This window comes from Setaria viridis, chromosome 7 (assembly GCF_005286985.2).
Source record: "Setaria viridis chromosome 7, Setaria_viridis_v4.0, whole genome shotgun sequence".
NCBI lineage: Eukaryota > Viridiplantae > Streptophyta > Magnoliopsida > Poales > Poaceae > Setaria > Setaria viridis.
In genome coordinates this window covers 6,970,831-6,996,160 of record NC_048269.2, presented here as the reverse complement: position 1 = coordinate 6,996,160, position 25,330 = coordinate 6,970,831, and the positions used below count along the sequence as shown (strand labels likewise).

Here is a 25,330-nt window from a genome sequence, read left to right as displayed (position 1 = left end):
AAAGAATCGGCAGGCACTGTTGCTCCATGTTGTCTGCAAACCTGTTGTTTCATTGTTGCCTGATATTAAATTGTGCATAATTGTCAATGGTCGGGGAAAAAAGAGAAATTAGCTGTTGAAGACTGAATGGAATTGTTATTGGTTTTTGAATGAAAGGCTTTTGGCATGGTTCTTTTACCAAATAGAGAAAGTTTGTCGCGTGATATTGCAAAATTCAATTGAGTATAGCGTACGGGAGGGCTTCCCCTATTCTCTTAGAAAAGACCATTTACCAGTGGCAGTTCCTGTGAAATATGCAATATTTGCTAGTATTTAACTGGGTGTCATTTGTGCTGCAGCTCAAGTTCATCTTTTCTGCATAAAAAATTGTGGTGCCTGCCTAGTCTAATATTGCAAGTATATAATTGGGTCCGATATACAATATGTTTTACTTTGATCCATGCATGATTGTGCTACCATAAGTTGCTGTTTCTTATTTTCCTTAGTCTTCATTAAGGTGACTTTATGTTTCTTTGTCAACTTTGCAGCCCAGAAACTCCTAAAACAAGTTTCTGTGTGGAGCTTGATGCGGCTAAAGCAACATGGTTATCCCATGACATCGTAATGTTTTCATCAAAGAATGGAGAAATATTACTACTAACAGTGGTTTATGATGGGCGGTATGATACTATTGCTTCCTGTTTGTACACGTGTTCTAGACTTTATGTTGATTGGTATCTAATTTTCTTGATTTACAGAGCTGTGCAAAGATTAGATCTTATGAAATCAAAGGCATCTATTCTCAGTTCGGTCAGTTACCTATGCACTTGCTGTGCTCATATGGTTTAGTCTTGTACTATTTACTACTCAACTGAAGGGATAATATTTTTTTATGCTTGCTAACTGGCACAGGGTGCTACAACTCTTGGAAGTTCGTTCTTCTTTCTTGGCAGTCGTCTGGCAGACAGCCTTCTTGTGCAATTTTCCTGTGGGGTGCCAACATCTATTCTACCTGATCTAACAGATGAGGTTAGTTTTGAGATCTCTCTCCATGACCATGTAACTGGAAAACTTGTATGCTAATAAATTGTGCTGCTCACTTCAAATGAATTATTGTTTACTATTACTGCACAAAACATGCATAGCTGTTTACTGTTACTGCACGAAACATATATAGCAAAAAGTGCAATTATTATCATACTTGCAGTTAGTATGCAAACATTCAGTAATGTGGTTTTCTATGATTCTTTCGAACTTCATATTCTTTCCTCCTTTTTTCTTGTCTTGTCATTCTTTCCATTTATTATCTCCCTTCGGCTTGTGTTTATGTGTACCTCTCCATACTGCATGTCATGCTCTACATGCTGACCTCATTGCTCTCCTCTTAACTCTCAAGAACTACTGCTCATTCAGTATTGTACCAGTGTTTAAATGACGGTGAGCACGACGTCCCCTTTGTGGCACACTGCAAACATGTTGCGTTGTGGTGTGAAGTGGCAATAGTAATATACTCCCTCCGCCCAAAAATATAACTAGTAGCTAGTCTTAACGTTCAAAAATTGTCTGAAAATATAGCTATTAATGAGTTCCCAGGGGGTGCTTTGAGCCATTAACTGCCAATAATACCCCTCCCGTCTGTTCTTACTGATTGTTAGCAAGTATTTTCTTACCAATTTTTTTTGCTTTGTTTTCTATTATGTATCATCTTTCTGTACATGACTGCATTATTGAGTCGCATGCACAAACCAGTTCGACCCAAAAGCTTAAGTTGATGAGAAAAAGGTGGGCAATTCGTTTATACTTGGTGCTATTGCGTTCTCGCCCCTAATTTGGACTCTAATTATGATTTTACCCTCGTTTTTATCCACTTTGTGATTTTACCCCTACTTTTTGAATTTGAAGAGAGTTTATCCCTACTCTGTTAACAGCTCGTAACAGTGTCAAATGAGCTGAAGGAAGACAAATTTACCCTTGCGAATATGCCCCTACTTTTTTAGAACTTGGTGATTTTACCCCTATTTCACATCAAATATTTAGATATTATTTTAGATCTGAAAAGAAATTTACCAATCAATAGTGTATTTATAAAATATGAGTAAGGATTGACAAATTTTGTCGAAATTTTGAAAGCATCATGACACAAAAAGACTGGGAATTTGCTTGACTATTTGCTCCAGAAATGATAGAAACAGCTAAAATATATGTGTCATATGCCAGTCCTGACAAGCTGGGAATAGATCAATATCAGGTAAGCGTATTTGAGTTCAGACATTGCATCAAACAGCATGAGTGCAGTGGCTTAAGCATAACGCTCATTCAGACATTGCATCCTTTGGCCGAGCCGTGCCTAGCTGGCCAGCCCCACGCCGCCCGCGCCTAGGCCACCCGTGCCACTAGCTAGGCCACGCCTCCACTTGCCACCTGCGCCCCTGTCCACTTGCGCCAATGGCCCGGCTGCGCCGTCGCCGGCCGTGCCCAGGTGTTGGGCCCGTCCGCCCGCGCCATTGGCCGCTCATTCACCAGCCGCGCCGAACTTGCGCTGCCCCGGCCTTCTGTCGTTCGCCCGCGCTGCCCGCTGCCGTAATCCTGCAGCTCGGAGGGTGGGATGGATGCTCAGGAGGTAGATGGGGTAGGAAGGGATGAAGGGTAGTTTTGTCTTTCGGCCATATTATGAAGGGTTTTATTAATTTTTTAATTGGTTTATTCCAGATGCAACTAACAGGGTCAAGAATAGGGGCAAATGGAGTGTCCATTTTGAAAAAGTAGGGGTATAATCACAAAGTGAACAAAAACTGAGGGTAAAATTACAATTGGGGTTCAAAATAGGGGCAAGCCGCAATACTCCCTTTATACTTCGACTCCCCCTCACACGCAGGCTCCCTCAGGCTGCATACGTGGAAATTGGAGTCGGCTGCAATTATTTTATTTAATCGCGCCTGCCAGTGGTACCTCTTTTCCTCTGCCCCTGATACAATGTAGGAATGGTAGATTGCGTGTGAATGGTGGGATGTATTGCTTGAGCCCCATGGGCTGCTTATATAGGAGTACATGGCTTGGAGGGCAAGTAGCCTCTCCTAGAGATAAGGAAGGTTATCTTGGGATTACAATCAATCCTATACTAACCATATCCGGAGTTGCCTAATATACTCTTAACATGCATCTTTCAAGCCATGCACGAATCATTTGTAACACATGTAGGGGTATATGGCTTGGAGGGCAAGTAGCCTCTCCTAGAGATAAGGAAGGTTATCCCGGGATTACAATCAATCCTAAAACTAACCATATTCGGAGTTGCCTAATATACTCTAACATGCATCTTCCAAGCCATGCACGAATCATTTGTAACACATGTAGCGGCAAGCTTTTGGAAATTATGCTAAACTTAAGTCTGTCCCTTGAACCTTGGTGACTGATATATAGTTATCTACTTGTGCAACAGTCTGCTGATATTGAAGGTGACCTGCCTTTCGCAAAGCGTCTAAAAAGGATTCCCTCTGATGTCTTACAAGATGTGAACAGTGTTGAGGAACTTTCTTTTCATAATAATACAGTCCCAGATAGTCTAGATTCAGCACAGGTATGAAGAATACTTTCTTTTGTATGGTAGCTATCTGTTTATATCCACCTTCTGCAGTGCTGTAATATGTTCCGTTTGTTGTAGGTTAACAATTTCTTCTTTCTTTCTAGTTATTATACATGATGACTTTCCTGCTGCATAGTTGCTTGCCGTTTTTCTCTCCTATTGCTGATTTATTTCACGTAAATTTTACAGAAGATCTCATTTGTTGTGAGAGATGCTCTGATCAATGTTGGTCCTCTGAAAGATTTTGCATATAGTTTAAGAACTAATTCGGATCCCGATGCGGCAGGCATTGCAAAACAAAGCAATTATGAGTTGGTAAGTTGTATGAACTGTTACCTTTCCATTGTTGGTTATAATTCATTTATAGTTTATTATATATTTTCATAATTGGTTTTAGAGAGAAGGTATGAAATCCGGGTCCTAAGTGGTTGGTTACATCCAGTTGCTGAAAATTTGAGTGTTTTATGGGATCTAATACCAGATGAGTTTTGAATTCACAATAGAACTTGGCAGTGCACAGTTTCCCTGCAGGCCCCGGATTGTTTCCTGAATGGATTAATGGAATCTTTACAACAATTACAAAGCGAAAAATTGAAGTGTGTACAATGAATACTGTATACTATATTAAAAAGTGGAAAAATGAATATCTTCTATATCTATGATCCAGTGCTATTTTTCACACTTGCCCTTTGCAAACAAACTTATTTTGCAAATGGACCCTCCCAGGAATCAAATTTGAAAAATGGGCGCAAGAGCTTGGCTCTTGTTGGGATGGTGCTCACTGCTCAGGGTATATAGGGTTACAGCAGGGCCAGCTTTAACTGCGACAGCACTGAGGTATACCTTCGGTGCCAGATGACGATTAGAGCTGGATTCCTGGGCCTGTTTTTGGAAATTGTGTCTCAGAGGGTCCCTTTGCAACTTAAAATTCTCAATTCTCAAAAGAACTAAGTAAATAATCTCACCTGTGGTCAGCAGCTATAGATTAAGTTTTCCTCTCATTTTAATGTATGTGTTAACTTTTTGAGGATTCTTCCATACTCTGTCATTGACCGAATTCTTGATGGGTTAAGCACTGCGAGAAGAAAATCCATGGTCTCTGTTTGCTCTTTGAGGGTTCTTCCATACTCTTATGTCATTGACCGAATTTTTGATGGGTTAAACACTCTGAGAAGAAAATCCAGGGTCTCTGTTTGCTTGGAACGGATAGGAGACAGACTGGGTTAACGAAGGAACTAGATTTTGCTATTTTCACTTTATCCTTTTAGGAGACTTTATGTAGGACCAGCCCTAACTTACAGATCTAGCACATCCTATCCTTAGGTTAACTTACTGATCCAATCAGAATTCTAGGTGCTGAAGCAGACAAACTAACTCTTCTCGAACGTAAACAAACTAACATATAGATGGCATTCTTGCTGCTGTTTCTTGAACCAGCATGGTCCATGCTTCAAGCCTGGCTGTTGTGTGCACATTGCATATGCTGTGTGACAGTCCAACACTCTGTCTGCATCGCACATCCTTAATGAATTTGTGCTAATCATTTTAGTTGATTAATGTGGTTCATAATTTACTTTCTGTTACCATTCTTTGCATCAAATCTTTGTTGTTCTAGTGGAACCACGTCATGAACTCAATCCAGTCATCATGATTTCCTAGTTTAATTGCTGAGCTGTATAACTTCTGTCATTCTTCATTTGAGTTTCTTCCTTTGTGACAACATTACTGTTTCAGGTGTGTTGTTCTGGTCATGGAAAGAATGGAACACTGTCAGCTCTTCAACAATCTATTCGCCCAGATTTAATTACCGAGGTGCATACCTTTTTTCCTGTTTTTTTGGTCATTCACTTTTTCTCACTCTTTTGGGAAGAAGATAATGCTTGTTATGCAATTTTCTTTCTTTGTCAATTGATGCCACTATTACACCTAGTATTGTTCCTTTGGACATAGTTGCATTTAGACTCTATTACACCTGGTATTGTTCCTTTGTCAATTGATGCCACTATTACACCTGGTATTGATGTTGCAAAATCATGCTGGGCCACTTAACAGACTCGGGCCATTTTAGAAACCTGATGATTGCATCTCTACTACTTAAAGTATAAATGCCTAAGTTCACCTAGTAAATCAAAGTGTCAATTGGTTTGTGAACAATTTAAGTATCAATTGCTCTGTGAACAATTCTAAAAATGGCAAGGATACAATGGTTTACTTGTTTAAACTATTCAAAATGTCCCTAAAACCACAGTTCTGTTAATTTTAACATCCGCCATCGAGGTTACAATATGTAAACAACCACAGGGGGTCATGCCATTTACCCTCATGATCTTTGATGGAGAAAAGGGGAATGTGGGTAATGATCTCTCGATATGCACACTCATCCCTCTCAGTAACCTGAATTACTCTGTCCAGATTGAGCACCCTGCTGTGTATTGAGGACTGATGACAAATTACTCTGTCCAGATTGAGCAAGCAAAAAATAATAATTTTGAAAAACCATCACAATTTGGGAGTCTAACTTCCCTTGGAACAACACCATTGTCAATTACCTGAAAGAGAATAAATGAGAAAAATAGCTAAAACATGCAGATGACATTGTCAACTAAAGCAACTAACTGTATAAATTAATTGGAACCTATGTTCCTTTTGTGTTTTTAACTCATTGGCAATATAGAATAATTTTGTATTTCCATTGTCTGAGTTTGTGTAGTTGCATCCATTCCAAAGAATATGTCAATTTGAGAATCTAATGACATCAGTTGACTTGGGCATGACATCACGCACATGTACTACTCAAAAAGCTAATTTCATGACCTAAGATGTATCTTTCCATTCACGTACCAATGCAATCAATCAGGTCCTTGAATCACCAACGAAAATGCTAATAACTGAACATATGCAAATATCCTTCTGTAATGACCAATTAGTTTCAAATCTACTGCGTGTGTGTGGACTGAAACAAGGAGAGCACATACCTACTCATCAAACCAGCAAGATACCAAGCTGGATGGCAACGGTGGCATGGCCATAGGATGAAGCGGTTCCCTCCTCGCTGGGCTCCGAGTTTTGGTGGTCAACAACCCCAGATCACAGGGGACCACGACTTAGCAAAGCTTCCCCACATAGTAGTTCCCCAGGCAAGAGGTGGTCGCCGAGTGCGTGCCCAGAAGGTGGCCCCTGCTGCTACGGCTTCATTCCCCATCGCCACCTTCGCGAGATACAGCTGCTGCCGCCGCCACCACCGTCGCCATCCTGCAGCATGTATAACTGGGCCTGGGCCGTGCATTCCTTTTGGGCCATGTAATCTCACCAACCTGCTAGGATTAAGTTGATCTCAGTCGTTGATTTCGATCCAACAATTCAGTATCTCCGCCCTCGAACAAAACTTGAGACGCCGGCCTGATTCCAAACCCTTGCTTAGTTTTCCTCCGCTTTTTTCGCTTGCATCCGCTGCTAGGGAGAGAAACAACGACGGTCCCGGAGCTTACGTCGCAGCAGAGGGAGAGGGAGTAGCGGCGCTGTCGCAGGCCCTCTCACTAGAGTGCGTGTGTGGTCGAGCCTGCACGCGTCTCCGTCGAGGGGTTCCGCATTATCACCCTTAGCATTCGGGAGAAGACGACACATTTGTGGGAGGCGTGTCTCCGTGGCGGTGACAACACCACCAGTGGCGACGAGCTTGTGTGTGGTGCTGTTGATGTGCGCGACCACCAAGCGGGTGGTGGCTGCGCATGTGCGCACTATGGTGGCCATGGCGATGGCGGCGAACCTTGGGGCGATTTGAGGTTAGGGTTTCTCGATTTGGTGATCTTTGGATCGATTTGGGGTTAAGGTTGGGAAATTTGGGGAAGTTTGCTTTGGGTTAGGGGCGGCTTTATTTGTGACCAGGGAACCGAAAGGAGAGCGTGCAGCACAATTTTCACCAGTATCGCGGAGGACTATGTGTGTTGATCAAGTTTTTGGGCGAAAAAAATCGATCCGACGGCGATGCGTGCCAGATGGCAAGGTGAAGGTTGACGCGCCCGCCTGTCTGATTGGTGGGTGCATGATTTGTGGTGTCGCGTGGAGGGAGCGAGCGGAGGGTGACGATGTACGACGTTTGGTCGCCCTCCCTCTTTTTTTAGCTGAAGACAAATTGTGAAGACTGACAAAAAGTTGGGGAGTAGACATAGTGGGAACATGGAAGTCTATAGTACCAGAATAAGTTATATGGTGGAAATTAGCAGCATCGTGCAGTTATAGGTTGACACCTGGATCATTCTCTTTGTTTTTTCTCTGACGTTTCAATTTCGTTATCCTAAGTATTTTTCTTATGTTTGTTCGTAATGTGTCTAGGTAGAACTACCAAGTTGCACAGGTATTTGGACAGTTTACTACAAGAGTTCTCGTGGAATTACAACCGAGGATAATGAATATCATGCTTATTTGATAATAAGCCTAGAAAACCGCACAATGGTAAGTCTATTTCGATTTACTATTTTTTTGGAGATATTCTACAGTGAGTTACTGAGTTATGCAATGTAATCTTTATGATCAAGTGGAACTAAAGATAATAGTGTCTCGAGTCTTGGTATTTAGTAGAATATGGAATTTTAGAGAGTTTAATTGATTGTTGCAAGATACAATATTCGAATGTTTTCTTGCCCTCATCTCTCTATGGGCCTTGGGAGTATGGACCTGTTCAAACCCCATGCCAAGGCTGAAAAAGGCATGGTTTGAAAAGCTAGGTTCGCGCAGCATACCCAAGCCTGAGGAATGGGGGGCAGGTCCAGGTCACACTGACTACGCTGGGTTGCCCATGAACAGTGAGTCAAATAATTCCTCCACTTTGGTTGGATTTACTGGGACCTGGATCTCTCTTTGAACTGTGCTTGGCTGGTGTTTTAAAGCCTATGTATGTTTCTGAAATAATGTTGGTTGTATTTTTTTAACACTCCTGTTGCGTTATTTGTGGAATTTAAAATCAAAGGATGCACAACTGTTAGACAGGCTGCTACAGTTCTGCGTCTAATTTGTGCATTTGCATAGTCGAGAAATTGTTGATGCATCTTTTAAACACCCTTACTGCTTCCTGAAGTGCATGTCTTGTGCTTCATACGAAATTCTTTTATTCGAAATGGTGACTAATATCGGCACATACTTGCATACTACAGAATACATTATACACAAAAGTGATCACATAATATGGAAAGTTCCGGCAGTAAATGAAATAGAAATACCATAACATGCCACTTAATAATTACATAATTGACATTATGGCATTCATTGTGTGGTTGAACAACATCGATAGAATGCGAACAGCATACGAAGTTATTCCCTGGCATATACGAAATTGCCCGTAAACTTAGCCTGATTATTATTTTAGGAGTGATTTCTTATGTGCCACTGTATAGACGGTATGCCACTCATTGTGTGTTTGAACATGGGCCCTGGTATATCAGTAGCATGGGATCAACATATTAAGTTATTCAGTGGCATATAAGAAATCACTCCTAAATTTAATCATTATTTTCTATCCATAGCAAGATGTATATAGAGTTGCCTGTCTTCCTAAAGTAGCTGTGTTGCCATCCTGTTCTCTCTAAAAACAAGTATTTCCATATATGATCATGTCATACGGAAGTATGGTTTAAGTTTTTTATTTAAGGATAATTGATTTGGTGTTTAGCAATATGTGCTACCATACCATTGGGCTTGATTCTAATTTCCTTTGACGAAATGTGTACTTGTTTGATTTATTAGGTGAGTTATGTATGTTTGATATCCATTGGGGTTGCCACCATTCTTTAAACAAAATTATTACTTCTTGATTTTGCTATTTAACATATAGGTCATTTCAATTTGGCTTCATCCTCTAGTATTGCTTGATAAAATTATTACTAACTACACAACATTATTGTGTTTCAAAGGTACTTCAGACAGGTGATGATCTAGGAGAAGTTACTGAAACAGTCGATTATAATGTTCAAACAAACACAATTACTGCTGGTAACTTATTTGGGAGGTATGCCCCACTGCTAACCAAATACTTTTTCTTTTATCACTTTATATTGATGTTGTATAAGTACATGCATACGTGGAAAGGTTGTTGACTCGGATTGGTTAGGGTCACTCATTCTTAACTACTCTATTTGACCCATGTTTACACCTGTGGCCATTAATATCTGGTGACTATTTGGGATGGCTTTGCTATATTGTACTAAATTCCTATTATTTACCTTTACACTGTATTGGTTACATTCAATTAATGATAATTACGAATTAAATGTGTTTCAAGCTAGACCAATTAGTTTTTTTTGCCTTGTAAATATCATGTGAATTTTTGGCAGTCTGAAGTGGCAACAAAAGATAAAAGTAGCACATGTTATGAATAATAGAGGCTGGATGGTGGCCCAAACGACACTATATAGAGTACATGAAAGACACATGAGCCCTCAACTAGAATATTACACTATTCACCTTGACTATTGTACCCCCCCCCCCCCCCCCCCCCCCCAAAAAAAAAATGCAACGTGAGTGCAATGGAACCATAGCATTCGAAGTTCGAAATCAAAGGTGAAGCGTTGAACATGTCAATGTAGAAAACAATCTCCTACACAAGAGGGTATTGCTGTCACAACTTGTTTTTCGGCAAATATCTCTAGTCTTCACAAACCGGCACTTCGACTCTTCAAACATGAATTTTGCTTTGGAGACTTTGAACGCAATGATAGTGAGATGTGTCAAATCAAGCCAAATTGAGAATAGAGATCGCTTCTGCAAGACGGCAAGCAGAAAGATGACGAGGATAAATAATTGGTCATTGATCATGATGTGTAGGCTCTAGCAAGATGGATACGAAAGGGACAAAGAGGTCATTGTCACGCCAACAATGATGATGATTAGCTAAATCAATGGGACTCAGCTAGTCATAAGACAAAAGGAAGAAAATGGCTGACTGACAATGAATTTGTGGACACGCACGACTTTGACAAACTACAAGAGTGCAATTGGACTTGGATTGACACTGATGCAACTAATGTGATGGAATTTAGGAAATAGGTCTTAACACACTGCAGACGACGCAAAACAGAGCATGCAACTGAATATGGTATCAGGGTCAGAGGTCTCGAGTTCGAATCCTCGCAAGTTCGATTGAATAAAATAATTGCAGCCAATTCCAATTTCCACATATGCGACCAAGGGAGCCTGCATGTGAGGGGGAGTGTTGAATTATAAGTGAATTTCCCACCTCTCCCCATCAGCTTAAGGTTTTGGGTTGAATTGGTGCATGCAACTCAATAGAATCTAGTAATATCAATATTACATCCATCAATCTATATGATTTGTAGATTTAATGGTCAAAATTAGAAATAGGACTTAGGCAAATCTAAATGAACTTATATTTGGGATTGGAGGTGGTAGTTACTAAAGAACATTTCCTACAATGTTAATAGTGGATCTCACATTTTTTAAATCTTGTCCTCTTATATTTTTTTACAACTTTTTGTTGGGAGAGTATGGAAGCTCCTTGCCAATATTAAAGTGCTCTGTTACTTTTTCAGATGTTGGAGCATCTAGTTATATCAATTAATAGTAGGATAAAGCTTCCTGGCCCTTTTTTGATTGGCTGTTTTTGAATGTGTTCTTTACTTTAAGTTAGACGGTACCCTTGCACAAAGGCTATTTTCTATTCTATATGTAGTTCTAGTGTGTGTACATTGCCTGGGAACACTATATAACAGTGAATGTTTAAAGAAGAGTGACGGGGGAAGAGATATTCAGAGCCTTCATTACTCTTGCTAGATTATGAAGGTTTTGTACATAAGTTGACGAATCATGAAGCCAACTAGAGTTATGGACTTTGATGTTTTTTTTAAATGCAACTCTTGTTATCATTGTTTACCTTAAGTGCTACTAGTACTTTTCACATGTCATTGCTGGCTTTAGTATCTTTTTAGAGTTATGAATCAAAATGCTTAGGGATGAAACAGTGACAGAATTCCGTTGGAAAGGTGAAACGAAAAAGGATATCATTCGAAAACGATACGGGAACAGGAAAAGTTTTGGAAAACGAAACGGAAACAGGACGACGTTTGTACTGTCGAATCGTCGGTATATCGTTTTTACTCAGAAATTTTCCATCGAAAAATTCCGAACAACGTACCCCACCTTGTTCTTTCGACGCTCGGCAATGACTTGAGCTCTCTGGTGCGAAAATCAGCATGCTTCACGCCGGACGTGATGGCGCGCGCATCTATGCCGCTGCGCTTGATCCGTGCTGCGCCGCTCGTCCGTGCGAGCCGCACCAGCCCTAACACCACCCTCATCCATCTGGCCCTGCTGCCGCTTTATCGCTCGATCATGGGGGAGTGAAAGAAACGGAGACGAGGGATGGGAGAGAGAGATGATAGAGATGAGAGATTAGAGAGATGACAATAGCCACGGGAGCCAGAGATAATATTGGAGCCTTAGAGGGCAATTTGGTCTTTCACCTGCTTTTAATTTTTCCCCTCTATTTTGAGGTTTCCTCTAATATATGAGACATACACCATAAATTACACCACAAACATGATAAAGTACATATTATGCCTTTTCTCAAACAAGCAATAATATAACATACAACTTTCGATTTTGAGGTTGAAATGTTCTCTTTATGTGTATTCATGCACACAACTTTTGATTTCAATTATCGATTTCGACCCTATAGTTTCATTTCCAATTTACCAGTTTTTTTGTTATCGCTATCATTTCCGGACTTATTGTTTCCGATTTAGTTTCCAAGTAAAAGAATATGATTAGGAAATGATAATGAGAACTTTTGATCGTTTCCAACTGTTTTCATCCCTAAAAATGCTCCATTACTAAATGGTGAATGGTCAGCAGTCAGCACCATTAGAACTTTTTCTTTATCATCCTAATATTATTTAATTTTTTGCAGACGACGTGTCATACAGGTATACGCCAAGGGTGCTCGTGTGCTTGATGGTTCCTTCATGACACAAGAGCTAACCTTCACTATGCAAACTTCGGAATCTTCATTGAGTTCTGAGCCTCTTGCTGCCGCCTCTGCTTCAATTGCAGATCCATATGTTCTTTTGAAGATGGTTGATGGAACCATTCGACTTCTCATTGGAGGTATGGTATATTTTGAAGATCCACTAGTTGAAATTTAACTGTAGTAATTTAATTACAATGTGCAATGGGCCAAAGTAGTCTGTTGTTGGGAGATGGTAATGCCAGAAATGTTGCTGAGCAGATCAGACATTAAAAATTAGTTAGGCATATTCTACTTTGTAAACCAAGAACATGAGGTTTATGACAATACTCCCTGTTTCGCTATGTTTGTTCATGCCCACCATTATGCACAGACCAAGGAAACTCATACACCCTTAATCAATGCAAGGGAAAACCATCACACACGATACTGTCCCTTGCCCGTATCTCCTTGTAACCTACAAACTTAAATGCTTGCTATGTTTCCTTCCAATCTGCTGACCATTTATCAAATTTAGAGGTCATTGGATAACATAGCGACATTTTTACAAATTCTTTTTCACTTGTGCAAAACGTATTGAAACAGCTACCCTAAGGCCTTGGACAAACATACTGAAACAGAGAGTCATGGATTTAGTTAAGAAGTTCCTATCCATATTTCTGCAAAAAGATAGTAAATTGGTATCCACTGAGCTGGATCTTGATGATAGCCAACATTTAGACTGTTAGTAAAATTGTTGTGACAATTAAGCATTAAAACAAAGGGTTTCAACCTCTTTATTTTAATTTCCTTTCCTTGCTGGGTTCTCCCTCTAAATGTGGGCTGAAGTACCACCCTGTGGCATAAAGAAAATAGGGAAATTTGTCTGGGGACACTACTGTAATTTTGTCTTTAGGACACTCAAAAAATCGTGTGGGACAGTCTTTTTTTATTTGTCCTATAGTCGTACAAGAAAAATTTTAACAGTATCCTGTAGACCAGTGGTGTAGAGGAAAATTCCCGTAGTTGGTTCAACTTAACTAGCAACTACTTGGTAGATCATTTGCCAACACATTTCGAGCTCATGTCATCCTTTGACACTAGTAGGGCTGCTCAAATGTCTATATCTTTTTTTTTTCTCGAAGCACAAATGTCTATATCAGTGTCTCCTTTCTACTCTTCACGGCTGTTGCACTTTTTGTTGTATCCAATTGTAGTACTCATTAATAGATTAATTGGTGATATACAATTTAAGCATCAATGTCAATGTGGCATCGTATTACGTTATGTTTATTACAGTAACATGTTTCTGTGTTCTGTTGGCATGCTTAACCTGTTAAAAGATCTAATGCACCATCAGATACCAGACTTGACTGATTGTTTGTGCCATGCTTACTACTCGTAATTTGTGGTGCCATTCGCTTCCTTTTATGCGGTGCCATTAACCTGTGTTGCGTGAAGCACATAGTACCAAAAATATGCAAGGTTCACATTGGAATCATCGAGAACTTGAGATTTGGGTGTCACAGAGACAGAGGGTGAGAAAGTTCTTGTGGTGGGCATCTGAGAGATTGGAAGTAACACTTGATAGTGACCCTGAGATGCTGACACAAGCTGGGGTGAAGAGTTGTTGGGATTTGGGAGTGATTGTGTGGTAGTGTAGTTGATGTTGGGTGTGTGTGGTAGAGTGCCTCGGTGAACCAGTGCGAACAGAGATCATGGTGGGCTGAAATAAATACAAAGTTACTGACAATTGGGCTCCTGTTACGCTGATGGATCTTAGATAGTTGGCTAAGTGCTAGCCATTTTGAAAGTTGAAACTAAGATAATCTTTCAGTTTCAGAGGGTGAGTGGTGCTGACATACTTAAGGAACCTGCTATGGATAGTTTGCCAAGTGCTGACGGTAGAGTTGACAAGCCTTTCCTTTCTTGCATTTGGGTTTATAACAGTTATGGAAACTGTGCACACAGCTATTGGGATCCATGTTTAGGGTAGTTATAAGTACTCCCTTCGTTCCTAATTTTAAGTTGTTTTAGCTTTGTCCCAAGTCAATTTTATCTAACTTTGACCAAATTTATGGAAAAAACATATTAACATCTACAGTATCAATAAATGAACAACCAATATGTATTACATGTTGTAGTTAATGAAAATAGTTTGATGGTGTAGATCTTTGTGCATTTTTCTATAAACTTGGTCAAAGCTAAAGAAGTTTGACTTAGGACAAAATTAGAATGACTAATTTGGGATGGAGAGAGTATCTTGTTAGAATCCATACTCCAGCGTTAAGATGATAATTTTGATGATGTTTAGATGTGATTAGCTTTCGATCGATTTGTCACATGAATTTTGATGTGTGCCACATGGAATTCTGATGGATATAGATCATTTTATGCAATGGTGCACTGTTCACATATTAGCACTGAAGGTTGGTTTTACACAAATATACTAGATGCTTCCCCTTGTAGAATCCTGAGGAAATTTTTCTACTGTTAAATAGAAGCTGTGCTATTCGGATTAATCTAGATTCTTTAGGTTGCCTATCATGCCCAATTCATGGTCTATATCTTTTTCTTTGCCAGATAGCTGAAACCACTGGAACTTCTATTTTTCTTATCATTTTTTGTTAAAAAGGAACTTGAATACATGTTATCTTCTGACGCAGATCATTCTACCTGTACTATTTCTTTTAATGCTCCTGCCACATTTGCAAGCCCAAGTGAGCGAATATCTTCATGTACACTTTACCATGACAGAGGCCCTGAGCCATGGCTAAGAAAGGCGCGTACTGATGCATGGCTATCCGCTGGTATTGGAGAGGCTACTGATGGCAATGATAGTTCTTCTCATGATCAATCAGATATATATTGCATAATTTGTTATGAAAGCGGTAAACTGGAAATTTTTGAAGTGCCCAGTTTTAAATGTGTGTTCTCTGTGGAAAATTTTGTTTCCGGACCAGCTATTTTGTTTGATGACGTTTCCCATACTTCTACCAAGGATGCTGTAATAGTAGTTCCAGATGCTACTAAAGTTTCTGTGAAGAAAGAGGAATCAAATAGCATTAAGATAGTTGAGCTTGCAATGCATAGATGGTCTGGTCTGTTCAGTCATCCATTCCTCTTCGGATTATTGAATGATGGGACATTTTTGTGTTACCACGCTTATTGTTATGAAGGTTCAGAAAGTAACGCACAATGTGCTCCTTTGTCACCTCATGGTTCATCTGATCTTGACAATGCCAGTGATTCAAGACTAAAAAATTTAAGATTTCGTCGAGTTTCAATTGATGTCTCGTCACGAGATGACATATCAAGTTTTGCACGACCAAGAATAACAATTTTCAATAATGTTGGAGGTTATGAGGGATTATTTCTTTCTGGCCCGAGGCCAACCTGGGTTTTTGTTTGCCGACAACGATTTCGGGTGCATCCACAGGTATGTAACGTTATGCTCAAGCTCAAGTGTTTTTTTTTGGGTATCTGAGACGTCAACTTTTTCCTCTGTATGCTTCCATGGCTAGGAAGGAAGCAATGGCATTCTTTCATTGAGTATTTCATAGCTAACCTAACTCAGTTATTCAGCCGAATTCATCTTCATTCAATCTAAAGGACAAAAAAAAGTTGTTGTCTTTTCATGTAGATGTTTTCAACTATTCATATTGTTTGTTCTACTTCATATGGTCTATCCTGACGCCCCAGTCTCTTAGACTTGCATTGGACTAAATCACTAAATGCTAATCCATCAGTATTTATATTTTTTTCTTTCATCTTCAAAAGCATATATCATGTTATTTGTTATGTATTACACATCTGAAATACTACCAGTTGAGCTGACTGTCTTTCCTTAGGTTATCGAGAAATAGGAATTACATACAACTTGGACTATTCTTCTATTTTTTTCTTCTTTTAAACAGTTACATTTTGCAGTTGTGTGATGGTCCCATTGTAGCCTTTACCGTTCTCCACAATGTCAATTGTTGCCATGGCCTTATATATGTTACATCACAGGTAAAGTGCTGTTTAGATATGCATTTTTGTAAACATAGTACTCCCTCTGTTTCACGATGTCCACCATATACACTGGATCAAGGAAGTATTAGTTCAAAGAAAAAAGCAATGTGAAATGACCATCCCATACCCCTATTAGTAACATGTTATAACCACATCTGTTCTTTCACATAGGGGTAATGAGTGGAAAACATTGCAATAACTATATTGATGTCCTCAATGGACAAACATTGTGCAATGTATTCTCCCAAGGCCAAGGACAAACCGAGCAAAATGGAGTAGTGTTTAGATACTTATTTTGCTTCCATTTTAAAATCATTTGATATTCATGAATTATGAGTTGCAGGGTTTTCTGAAGATATGCCAGTTGCCTTCAGCATATAACTATGACAACTACTGGCCTGTTCAAAAGGTAAAATTTGTTTTCATGTGACTGTATGTTAACATTATTTGAAGAATTTTATCTCGTACAGAAGTTTTATTCATTGCACTTTTGTAGGTCCCCTTGCATGCCACCCCACATCAGGTCACATATTATGCAGAGCAGTCCCTCTATCCACTTATCGTCTCCGTTCCTGTAAGTACTATATAGTGCTAGTTAGTTCCTGTAAGTACTATGTACTGTCTTATGGTGTCTGTTCCTGCATGTGTTGTACTGTCTTTTTTCTCGAACACGCAGGAGAGCTGCGTGTCAATACTATGTACTGTATGTGTTGTACTGTCTTATTTGTCTGTTCCTGTAATTAGTTTGTAATTCAGCGAGGAATTGACACTTTTGTTTGGTTCCTGGTTTACTGTGATCTTTGATTGTGGTTGTCAGGCTGTTGATTGTTGGATAATGTTGTTTAGTTTAAGGTTTATTTTGCTGCAGGTTGTTCGCCCCCTAAATCAAGTTCTTTCTTCTATGGCTGATCAAGAATTGGGTCTGCACACAGAGAATGATGTTACAGTTGGTGATGACCTCCAAAAGGTTTATACTGTTGATGAATTTGAGGTTCGCATTATGGAGTTGGAGAAAGCCAGTGGACATTGGGAGACAAGGGTCACCATTCCGATGCAACCATTTGAAAATGCTCTAACAGTGCGCATTGTTACATTGCAAGTATGTATTTTTTTTTGTCCTTATGGATACTGCACTCAGTTAAAATATTATTGACCAAAATATTATTTATTTTCACTTCAGAACACAACCACAAAGGAAAATGAAACCCTGATGGCGATTGGAACTGCTTATGTTCAAGGGGAGGATGTTGCTGCTAAAGGAAGGGTCCTTCTGTTCTCTTTCAGTAAAAGTGAAAATTCTCAGAATCTGGTACTTGAAGGGAGCATTATGGAATTTTTCAAATAAAATTTTTGCTGCTATTTCAATCACTACGATGTTCATCTGGTAACGTGTCAATGTTAGTTTCAGGTTAGGGAAGTTTACTCAAAAGAGAGTAAAGGTGCTGTATCAGCTGTTGCCTCTCTTCAAGGTCATCTACTGATAGCTTCTGGTCCTAAGATCACACTGAACAAATGGACTGGCTCTGAATTGACCGCTGTTGCATTCTATGATGCCCCGTTGCATGTTGTGAGCCTGAACATTGTAAGTTCAGTAACAAACTTCATTTCTATTTACATGTTGTGCTTAAGAACCTCTGATTTTGCTTTTGATAGTTATAAAAAAATTCCCTGGTACCAAGTTAAATTTTGTATTTTTTTCTGATGCCTTTATATGTTTCCATGACTGCTAGTAAGGACAAACCTATCAAGGAGACAAGGACCACGGAAAATGTTAATTCTTTTTCTTTGTTGCTGTAGCTAGTGCATCTTTATTTTGGTTTTGAAACTACATTTAGATGGCAAACCAAAACTGGTGCGAACTTTAATTGATGTTTGGCCAACTTCAAAACATTCCATCTTTCTTAGATTGCCCTCACTTTCTTACTGTTTCCTGATCCTAGAGATTACCTCTTATGTGACCTTAACAGCAGCTCTTGGAGATACCATAATTTCAATAATGTACGTGTAAGCCATAATTTTACAAATACAATGGGATGTAAAACTTGGTGCTTTTAATGGCTGATTGCTATATTTTAATTAATTTGGTTTGTATTAAACATTTTTTCTCCAACGCACAAGAGAGCTGTGCATTGTTATATTAAGAAGAAAAAGGAAGACTCATACAAGGCCATTAGGGCAGAGTTCTAGTACAGCACGGTAGGCAATGTAGGAAAATAGCTAACAGCCCCCCCCCCCCCCCCCCCCCCCCACCCACCCACCCACCCACCCACCACCACCACCACCACCCACCCACACACACACACACACACACACAAACATGAGCGAATACTAGGAATTGTTAATGTTGTACTTGTAAGATAAGAATCCCTGGGCCAGACCGAATGTGCTGTTATTTGACTTCAGAAAAAAAGTTATTTGGCTTACGGTTTTTCGTCATATTGCTGTTTTTATTAAAAGTCCCTATTTCAGTGATTCTAAATGTATTAACTTCTTGATGGCCTTTAAAGCCTTGACAGAAATACTTTACTAGAATTGTGATTTCTGTGAGACAGTTGTGTATAGGCCGGCCCTATGGGCCTTGGGTGCTGGCCGCACCAGCCCATTGCTGGGCGTGCGCCGCCCCTAGGGTTAGATAGATGTTATCGTATTAGGCTAGGATCTCCTGATTGATGGTGTTTCTATAAACCCTGGAGACCCTAGCCTATATATGTAACCCCAGTGCTTTGCATCAGTACATCTACTATTCCCGAGCCATATTACTTTCAATTTCATTTGCTATATGTATTGCATGAACAACAAATTCTCTAACTATGATTGCTCTGTGCCATATGAGAATTTGCATTAATGAGTGATAGTGGATGGAGCTAGCTCTGCAGTTCATATTGAATCATATATTATGAAAGTATGTTTCATAGTGAATCTAGTAGTATTAATCATGTATTGTTAGCGTATATGACTTTTCATATATTTGATGGGACAAATTGTAGAAGTTTGGTTGACAAGGTTACAAGAATCCTGGAATGGTACATTGGAATCTGAGGGAGTACATAACGATCATGTGCCAGTTCTCAAATTTGGTTGTTTTATCTAGTTGTACCATTACTTTGGTTCATTGTCCTTGCAATGATGTGTGCTTTTTTGTATTTTCTGTAGTAATTACGATGGCTGACATTCTTTCAATATCCTAATAGGTGAAAAACTTTGTTTTGTTTGGTGATATTCACAAAAGCATATATTTTCTTAGCTGGAAGGAGCAAGGTTCTCAATTGAGTCTTCTGGCAAAAGATTTTGGGTCACTTGATTCTTTTGCAACTGAGTTTTTAATTGATGGAAGCACCTTGAGCCTTGTAGTTTCAGATTCTGATAAGAATGTGCAGGTAAATTTCTCTCTTTCCATTTATATTATTCATCAGCAGAACCATACATCAGTCTTCACATACTCTTTCCCCCTCTAACTGTCAATTTGCTTGCAAAGAAATATAAGTCGATGATACTAGTTCACAACTTTGTTGGCAGATTGAAGCATCACATTTTCACTTAGTTCAGGAATAGTTCTTGTAGGTATATTCTTCCTTGGTATGCCAACCTAGCACTCAATACTTGTTGACGCCAAAAATAAATTTAACTGTAATCAGTCTTCAAGAAAGTACTAGGCTGACATACGGATGGTGCTGAGGAACCACCTAGATGGCTGACTTATAAGCCCTTGTGAAAGTCTATGTGCATGATGGGGATGAATTGGGGCCACCTGCATGGCACTGTTAGCAATGCTCATGAACGTGAGCTAGAATTAGATGAGCAAGAGCTTGTATGCTGCTGGATCAAGGATCCCAGCTGATCCCTTCTACATTTAGGGTCTGTTTGGTTGCCTGGCTAACTCTCCTAGCCAGGCTCCCCAGAGCCAACCAGTTCATTTTTTTTTCTCGAATACGCAGGAGAACTGTGTATCATTGTATTAATAGTAGAAGAAGTGAGTCAAACAGAAAGACCCCCCCCCCCCCCCCCCCCACACACACACACACACTCTAGAAGGAGATTACATCGCCTTTTACAGAAACAGAACGACCCAAGACCTGTAAACCTAACCAACATCCCTAACCGAGAGCAAGGACAGGCCCTTAGCTCCTGCCATAGCCCATAGCTGGGCTTCATCCCTAGCGTGGCTCATAGCAGTGCCAACACTTGGGGCAACCCCATTAAAGACACAGTCATTGCGGTGCTTCCAGATGCACCAAGTGCCAAGGATGATGAGAGAGTTTAATCCTTTACGTGCATCGCCAGAAACCAGTTCATGTTTGGTTACCTGGTTAGACCCTTATCCAGGCTCCAGAAATGCAACCTTCACCGCTTAGACTGCCTCCAGCCAAACGGCGACACTCCTGCATACAAGCGGAGCCAGGCTTATCTAAAGCCAGCCGTACGCATGCGTCTCGCCCCCATGTGATTCCTCTCACCTGCTGCTCTAACTCACCCGGCACCACTTCGAGAAAATTGTGCCGCGCAACATCGCCGTCTCACCAGAGCTTGCCCTGCAGCCAGTGGCAGCCTGGACGGTGGAGCTCGCCCGCCCAGCCGAGGCCCGTGCGGACGGCACACGCTGGGCAGAGGCTCTTGCGGTGGCGGGGCCCCACGTGGAGGAGCTGGCCCGCATGGCCGGTGGAGCCCCGCCTACACGGCCAGCAGGGGCCCGCGCAATGGTGCACGGCTGACGGAGCTCGCCCACACTGCCACATGACCAGCGAGGGCCCGTGCAGCGGCGACAGTGAGAAGCTCTAGACTGGCCTGACAGGTGAGGTGACCGCAATAGTAGCATGGCCGTGCTGCTGCTCCGGCAAAGCCTGTGCGTGCTAGTGAAGCTATCTCCTGCCAGTGCCAATGGCCACACCCTCGACCAAGGTGCATCTGGGAGGAAGCCGCACCGGAGGAGGAGAAGGGCAGCGGCGTGGTGGTGTGGCACACTAGAGGAGACGTCCAGCAAGGATGGCACAGGTGCAGCGGTGGCCTCCATGGGCAGAGTGATTAGCCAAGCAACTTTGTATTCCTGTGCTCCCTGTGCACCAGGAACTGTACCGGCAATGAGGCTGTCGCACCGCCGAGGCATCCATGGCCAGTTACAGGGACTGTACAAGCCTGCTCGCGCACTAGCTAGAATTGGATGGTTGTTAGCTCAATTTGGGTTGGCAAAAATTCAATTTGGCCTGGGAAACATCGATTCAATGGAGGAAAAGCACGATTTGTTAGGAACGAACTTCAATTCAGTGGGAATTAGTTTGATTTGAGTGGCAGCAAGATGGATTTGAGATGCCTGGTTCGTTCCGGTCCATGTAGTGTTTGATTCGTCGCTGTTCCTCTCAATTAGTCAGCTCACTTCGGTGGTCGACTGCCGATATGGTGCTGGTGGTGCGAATCCCCTTGATTCGTCCGCGCGGAGGGAGAGGGGGTGGTGGCAGAGCTCGGTGCCGACAGACCATCGCCCGAGTCATATTCGTTGGATGCTGGGAGAGTGGCAGCTTCAGCTTGGGGTCAGGATTGGGGTCACCGTTGCCAGAAGGGGAGAGGAGGGTGGGATGGGTGCCAGGGGCTGTTTATTCGATTGAATAAGAGAGTTCCTTGTTGCTTTATCTCACAGGAGTTTCAGAATTCATATGCTTCGATTTCATTGATTGTCTGCAATTTGAGGCATGTGCGGTGATAATTGCGAGCTCCGCCTGGCCTAAACAAGTACGCCGTGCTCTGGGCAGTGAGGTCAGCGAGCTCGAGTAGTGCAAGAGAAATTCTCGGAGAGGCATGTGCGGTAACTCCACCTCCAATGAGCGCAAGGTCACTGTATTTCTGTAGGCAAGCAACCAAACACCATCTTTGCAATACAGGCTTGGCTTATACATGCAAACCAAACACCAGTAGATTGCATTGCTCAAGCCAGGCTTGTGCTGGCCTGGCTTAGATTCTAAGCCTGGCTAGACTAATGGGAACAACGAAACAGACCCTTAATTGCAAAGGTTCCGTATGAAAGTGTTGCCTACCTTGCAACAGTGGATACCATGCTCCCACTACTACAACTGCTACTGACCGTGGCAATGATCATTTTTTTACTTTGCTACTGACTGTTGCACAAGTGGAGACATGGCTGCCCCATACTAGATCAACAGTTTGCATTACCCATTGAGTGGCGAAGCTGGCCTGTAGGATAGAAAAGTCTAGCAAAAGAGATTAGCACAAGGGTTACACCGTCAGGCGCATTCTCCTAAGAAGTAGCCGCCACAATACTATAAGCATCCCCCAAAGTCGTTGGCACCAGTAGCTCAACATAGGTCTTGAGGCCCACTGTGACCAGTAGCGTAAATTTTGATCTGCTAGTGATACCACACCCAAGGGTTCTGAGTAAGGAACTGCTCAGTATACTCCTCAAGTCCTCAACGGAGCATGAGCGACAAAGGGCGGTCCCTTCGCCCAAGGGGTTGGAGGCTTAGAGCAAGTTTGCGTCCGAAGCTCCCAGATTATGTTCTTTTATCCTTCTCCAGCCTCATGTACTACTGACTTTCAGTTTAAGTCAGGTGATAAGAGGCCAGCCATGCCTCCTTGTGTTCCGCAATCAAATGTCTGCTCACACCTGTGAATTACTAAGAACCTATTGTATGGATTTTCGATATTTGTAAATTGCTGACACCAAAACAATTAACACAGATTGCAATCCTATATTCTTTGTATAATAATGTTCCATGTGCCATGTTTGGTTCCTTTAGAGTTTAGACTTCTGCAATTTTTTCTACCATATCTTTCTTTTTCCATCTGAATGAGGTTACTTTTCACATGATTAGTTAATTACATTTCAGTAGAGTAACAAATAACACCATGCAGATTTTCTACTATGCCCCCAAGATGGTGGAGAGCTGGAAGGGGCAAAAGCTCCTTTCCAGAGCAGAGTTTCATGTTGGAGCCAATGTGGCGAAGTTTTTGAGACTACAGATGTTGCCCACACAAGGATTGGTATCTGAAAAGACAAATCGTTTTGCTCTTGTATTTGGAACGTTGGATGGTGGCATTGGGTGCATTGCACCTGTTGATGAATTAACGTTTCGTCGGCTCCAGAGCTTACAGAGGAAGCTTGTAGATGCTGTCCCCCACGTGTGTGGCCTGAATCCAAGATCATTTAGGCATTTTAAGTCCAATGGGAAGGCACATCGACCTGGACCGGATAACATCATTGACTTTGAGCTTCTTTCTCAGTAAGTCAATCTTCATTGCATTGTCCTGTCATTTTTCTTCATCCAGTAACATAGGGGTATCATGGAGTTCTACCAAAGTCCCTCCATTCCATTATTTTTGTCCATGACCCTGGGGAAAACCTTTCACAAATCACAATGTTTATCCATTAAGAATATCAAGAGTTTAGTTATTGCAATATTTTCACACACTACCACTAAGTAAATGCTCTGAAAAAAAGGAAGCGCTATCATATTATTTATTATTGAAATGGATTATCATTTCACAGTGGCTTTTACTTGGAAGTAGGTAATCATGTAGTTCTACCTAAATCCCTCCATTCCATTGTGTTTGTCCTACAGTTTCAGAGAAAACCTTTCACAATTTTTGTTCATTAAGAATATCAAGAGTTTAGTTATTGCCATATTTTCTCGCACTATGTTTAGTAAATGATTTGGAAAAAGAGTAGTGGTTGTATCATATCATTTAATAGTGATATGGATTGTCACTTCACATTGGCTTTTACTTGCAATTATGTCTGTCTACCATTTGGGATTAAAATATATTTTCTTACTGATTTGGTACCATTATATTGAATTATACTTTTGTACAAAAAGAAAGCTAATAACTGTTCTGCAATGTTTGCCTGTAGCACACCATCCGCACTGACCAAGTACTAGTACTTCTACATAGGAACTAGAAAAAATGAACTCATTTCTCGAATAATCCGAACATGATTTTTATAAAGTTAGTGATCTTTGAAATGCAGTTCTGGATGCATAACATTAAATGAATTGCTTGATAGTGTTTCCTGGAAACCTACATCCACTACTTGTGTATTATAAACATCAAATACAATTCCAATTTTTTCCTTGTAAACCATCGCCATTGTGGGAAGTTCTTGCATTCCTTATTAACCTTTTTACCATTTCATAAATTCCTAAACGCGCATTTTCCATTCTGTTCACTCTTTTTGCAGCTATGAGATGATGTCTTTAGAAGAACAGCTTGATATTGCCCAACAGATTGGAACCACCCGCTCACAAATTCTTTCCAATTTCAGTGACTTTTCATTGGGCACGAGTTTCTTGTAAGTCACTCTGATGGGGAAGTTACTGGTGCTTGGTAATTCAGTAGCTGCGTGAAGAATTAGTCCCAGTTCAATCGACACCACTTGCAACAAATCTATTGTAAACATGGTTGCTGGACTTTAGGTTTTAATGGTGTAACTGGACATTGGATTTTCACTAGCCTATTATTGGTATTAGGAAACGATGCAGTAAAAACCAATTATCTGAGCCGCTAGTATTGAACCTGAATTCATGGGATTGTAGTGTGTTGCTAAGAGTTGGTACGAGAACGAAACATGATTATCTAGGGAAGTCTAGATCTAATTAAGCTCACCCACTAGCAAGCCCAATGGCGGAGCTTGAAGCAAAATGAGTGGGGAGGGGTTGTACACCGCCGGTCTTAGTTGAACAACTGACTTTGACGAAAGCATTAAGGATCTACAGTTGGTGCATAATTCAGTGCACGAAACGCAACAGGTTCATCTGTTTCCACTAGTGCGCCTCTTTCTCTAGCTCCTCTGCCTCGCT

General features: G+C 40.9%; 1 protein-coding gene across 5 annotated transcripts in view; it reads left to right on the top strand.

Moving 5' to 3' along the window:
* LOC117865322 (probable cleavage and polyadenylation specificity factor subunit 1) overlaps positions 1-25,051 on the top strand; it is a 29,997-nt gene extending 4,946 nt beyond the window's left edge. For 2 of the 5 annotated variants that reach the window (XM_034749489.2, XM_034749486.2), the window contains exons 8-26: positions 528-659; positions 738-789; positions 892-1,008; positions 3,419-3,556; positions 3,752-3,877; positions 5,297-5,374; positions 7,895-8,014; positions 9,469-9,563; positions 12,480-12,676; positions 15,182-15,954; positions 16,446-16,526; positions 16,873-16,938; positions 17,026-17,103; positions 17,398-17,628; positions 17,710-17,838; positions 17,932-18,111; positions 19,721-19,906; positions 23,388-23,755; positions 24,712-25,051. In XM_034749489.2, coding sequence (XP_034605380.1) covers positions 528-659; positions 738-789; positions 892-1,008; positions 3,419-3,556; positions 3,752-3,877; positions 5,297-5,374; positions 7,895-8,014; positions 9,469-9,563; positions 12,480-12,676; positions 15,182-15,954; positions 16,446-16,526; positions 16,873-16,938; positions 17,026-17,103; positions 17,398-17,628; positions 17,710-17,838; positions 17,932-18,111; positions 19,721-19,906; positions 23,388-23,755; positions 24,712-24,826 — 3,262 coding nt within the window. In that variant the 3' untranslated portion in view covers positions 24,827-25,051. The remainder of the gene's footprint in view (positions 1-527; positions 660-737; positions 790-891; positions 1,009-3,418; positions 3,557-3,751; positions 3,878-5,296; positions 5,375-7,894; positions 8,015-9,468; positions 9,564-12,479; positions 12,677-15,181; positions 15,955-16,445; positions 16,527-16,872; positions 16,939-17,025; positions 17,104-17,397; positions 17,629-17,709; positions 17,839-17,931; positions 18,112-19,720; positions 19,907-23,387; positions 23,756-24,711) is intronic. The other 3 variants (XM_034749487.2, XM_034749490.2, XM_034749488.2) reach the window with 3 other exon arrangements.
* Positions 25,052-25,330: the final 279 nt, after the last annotated feature.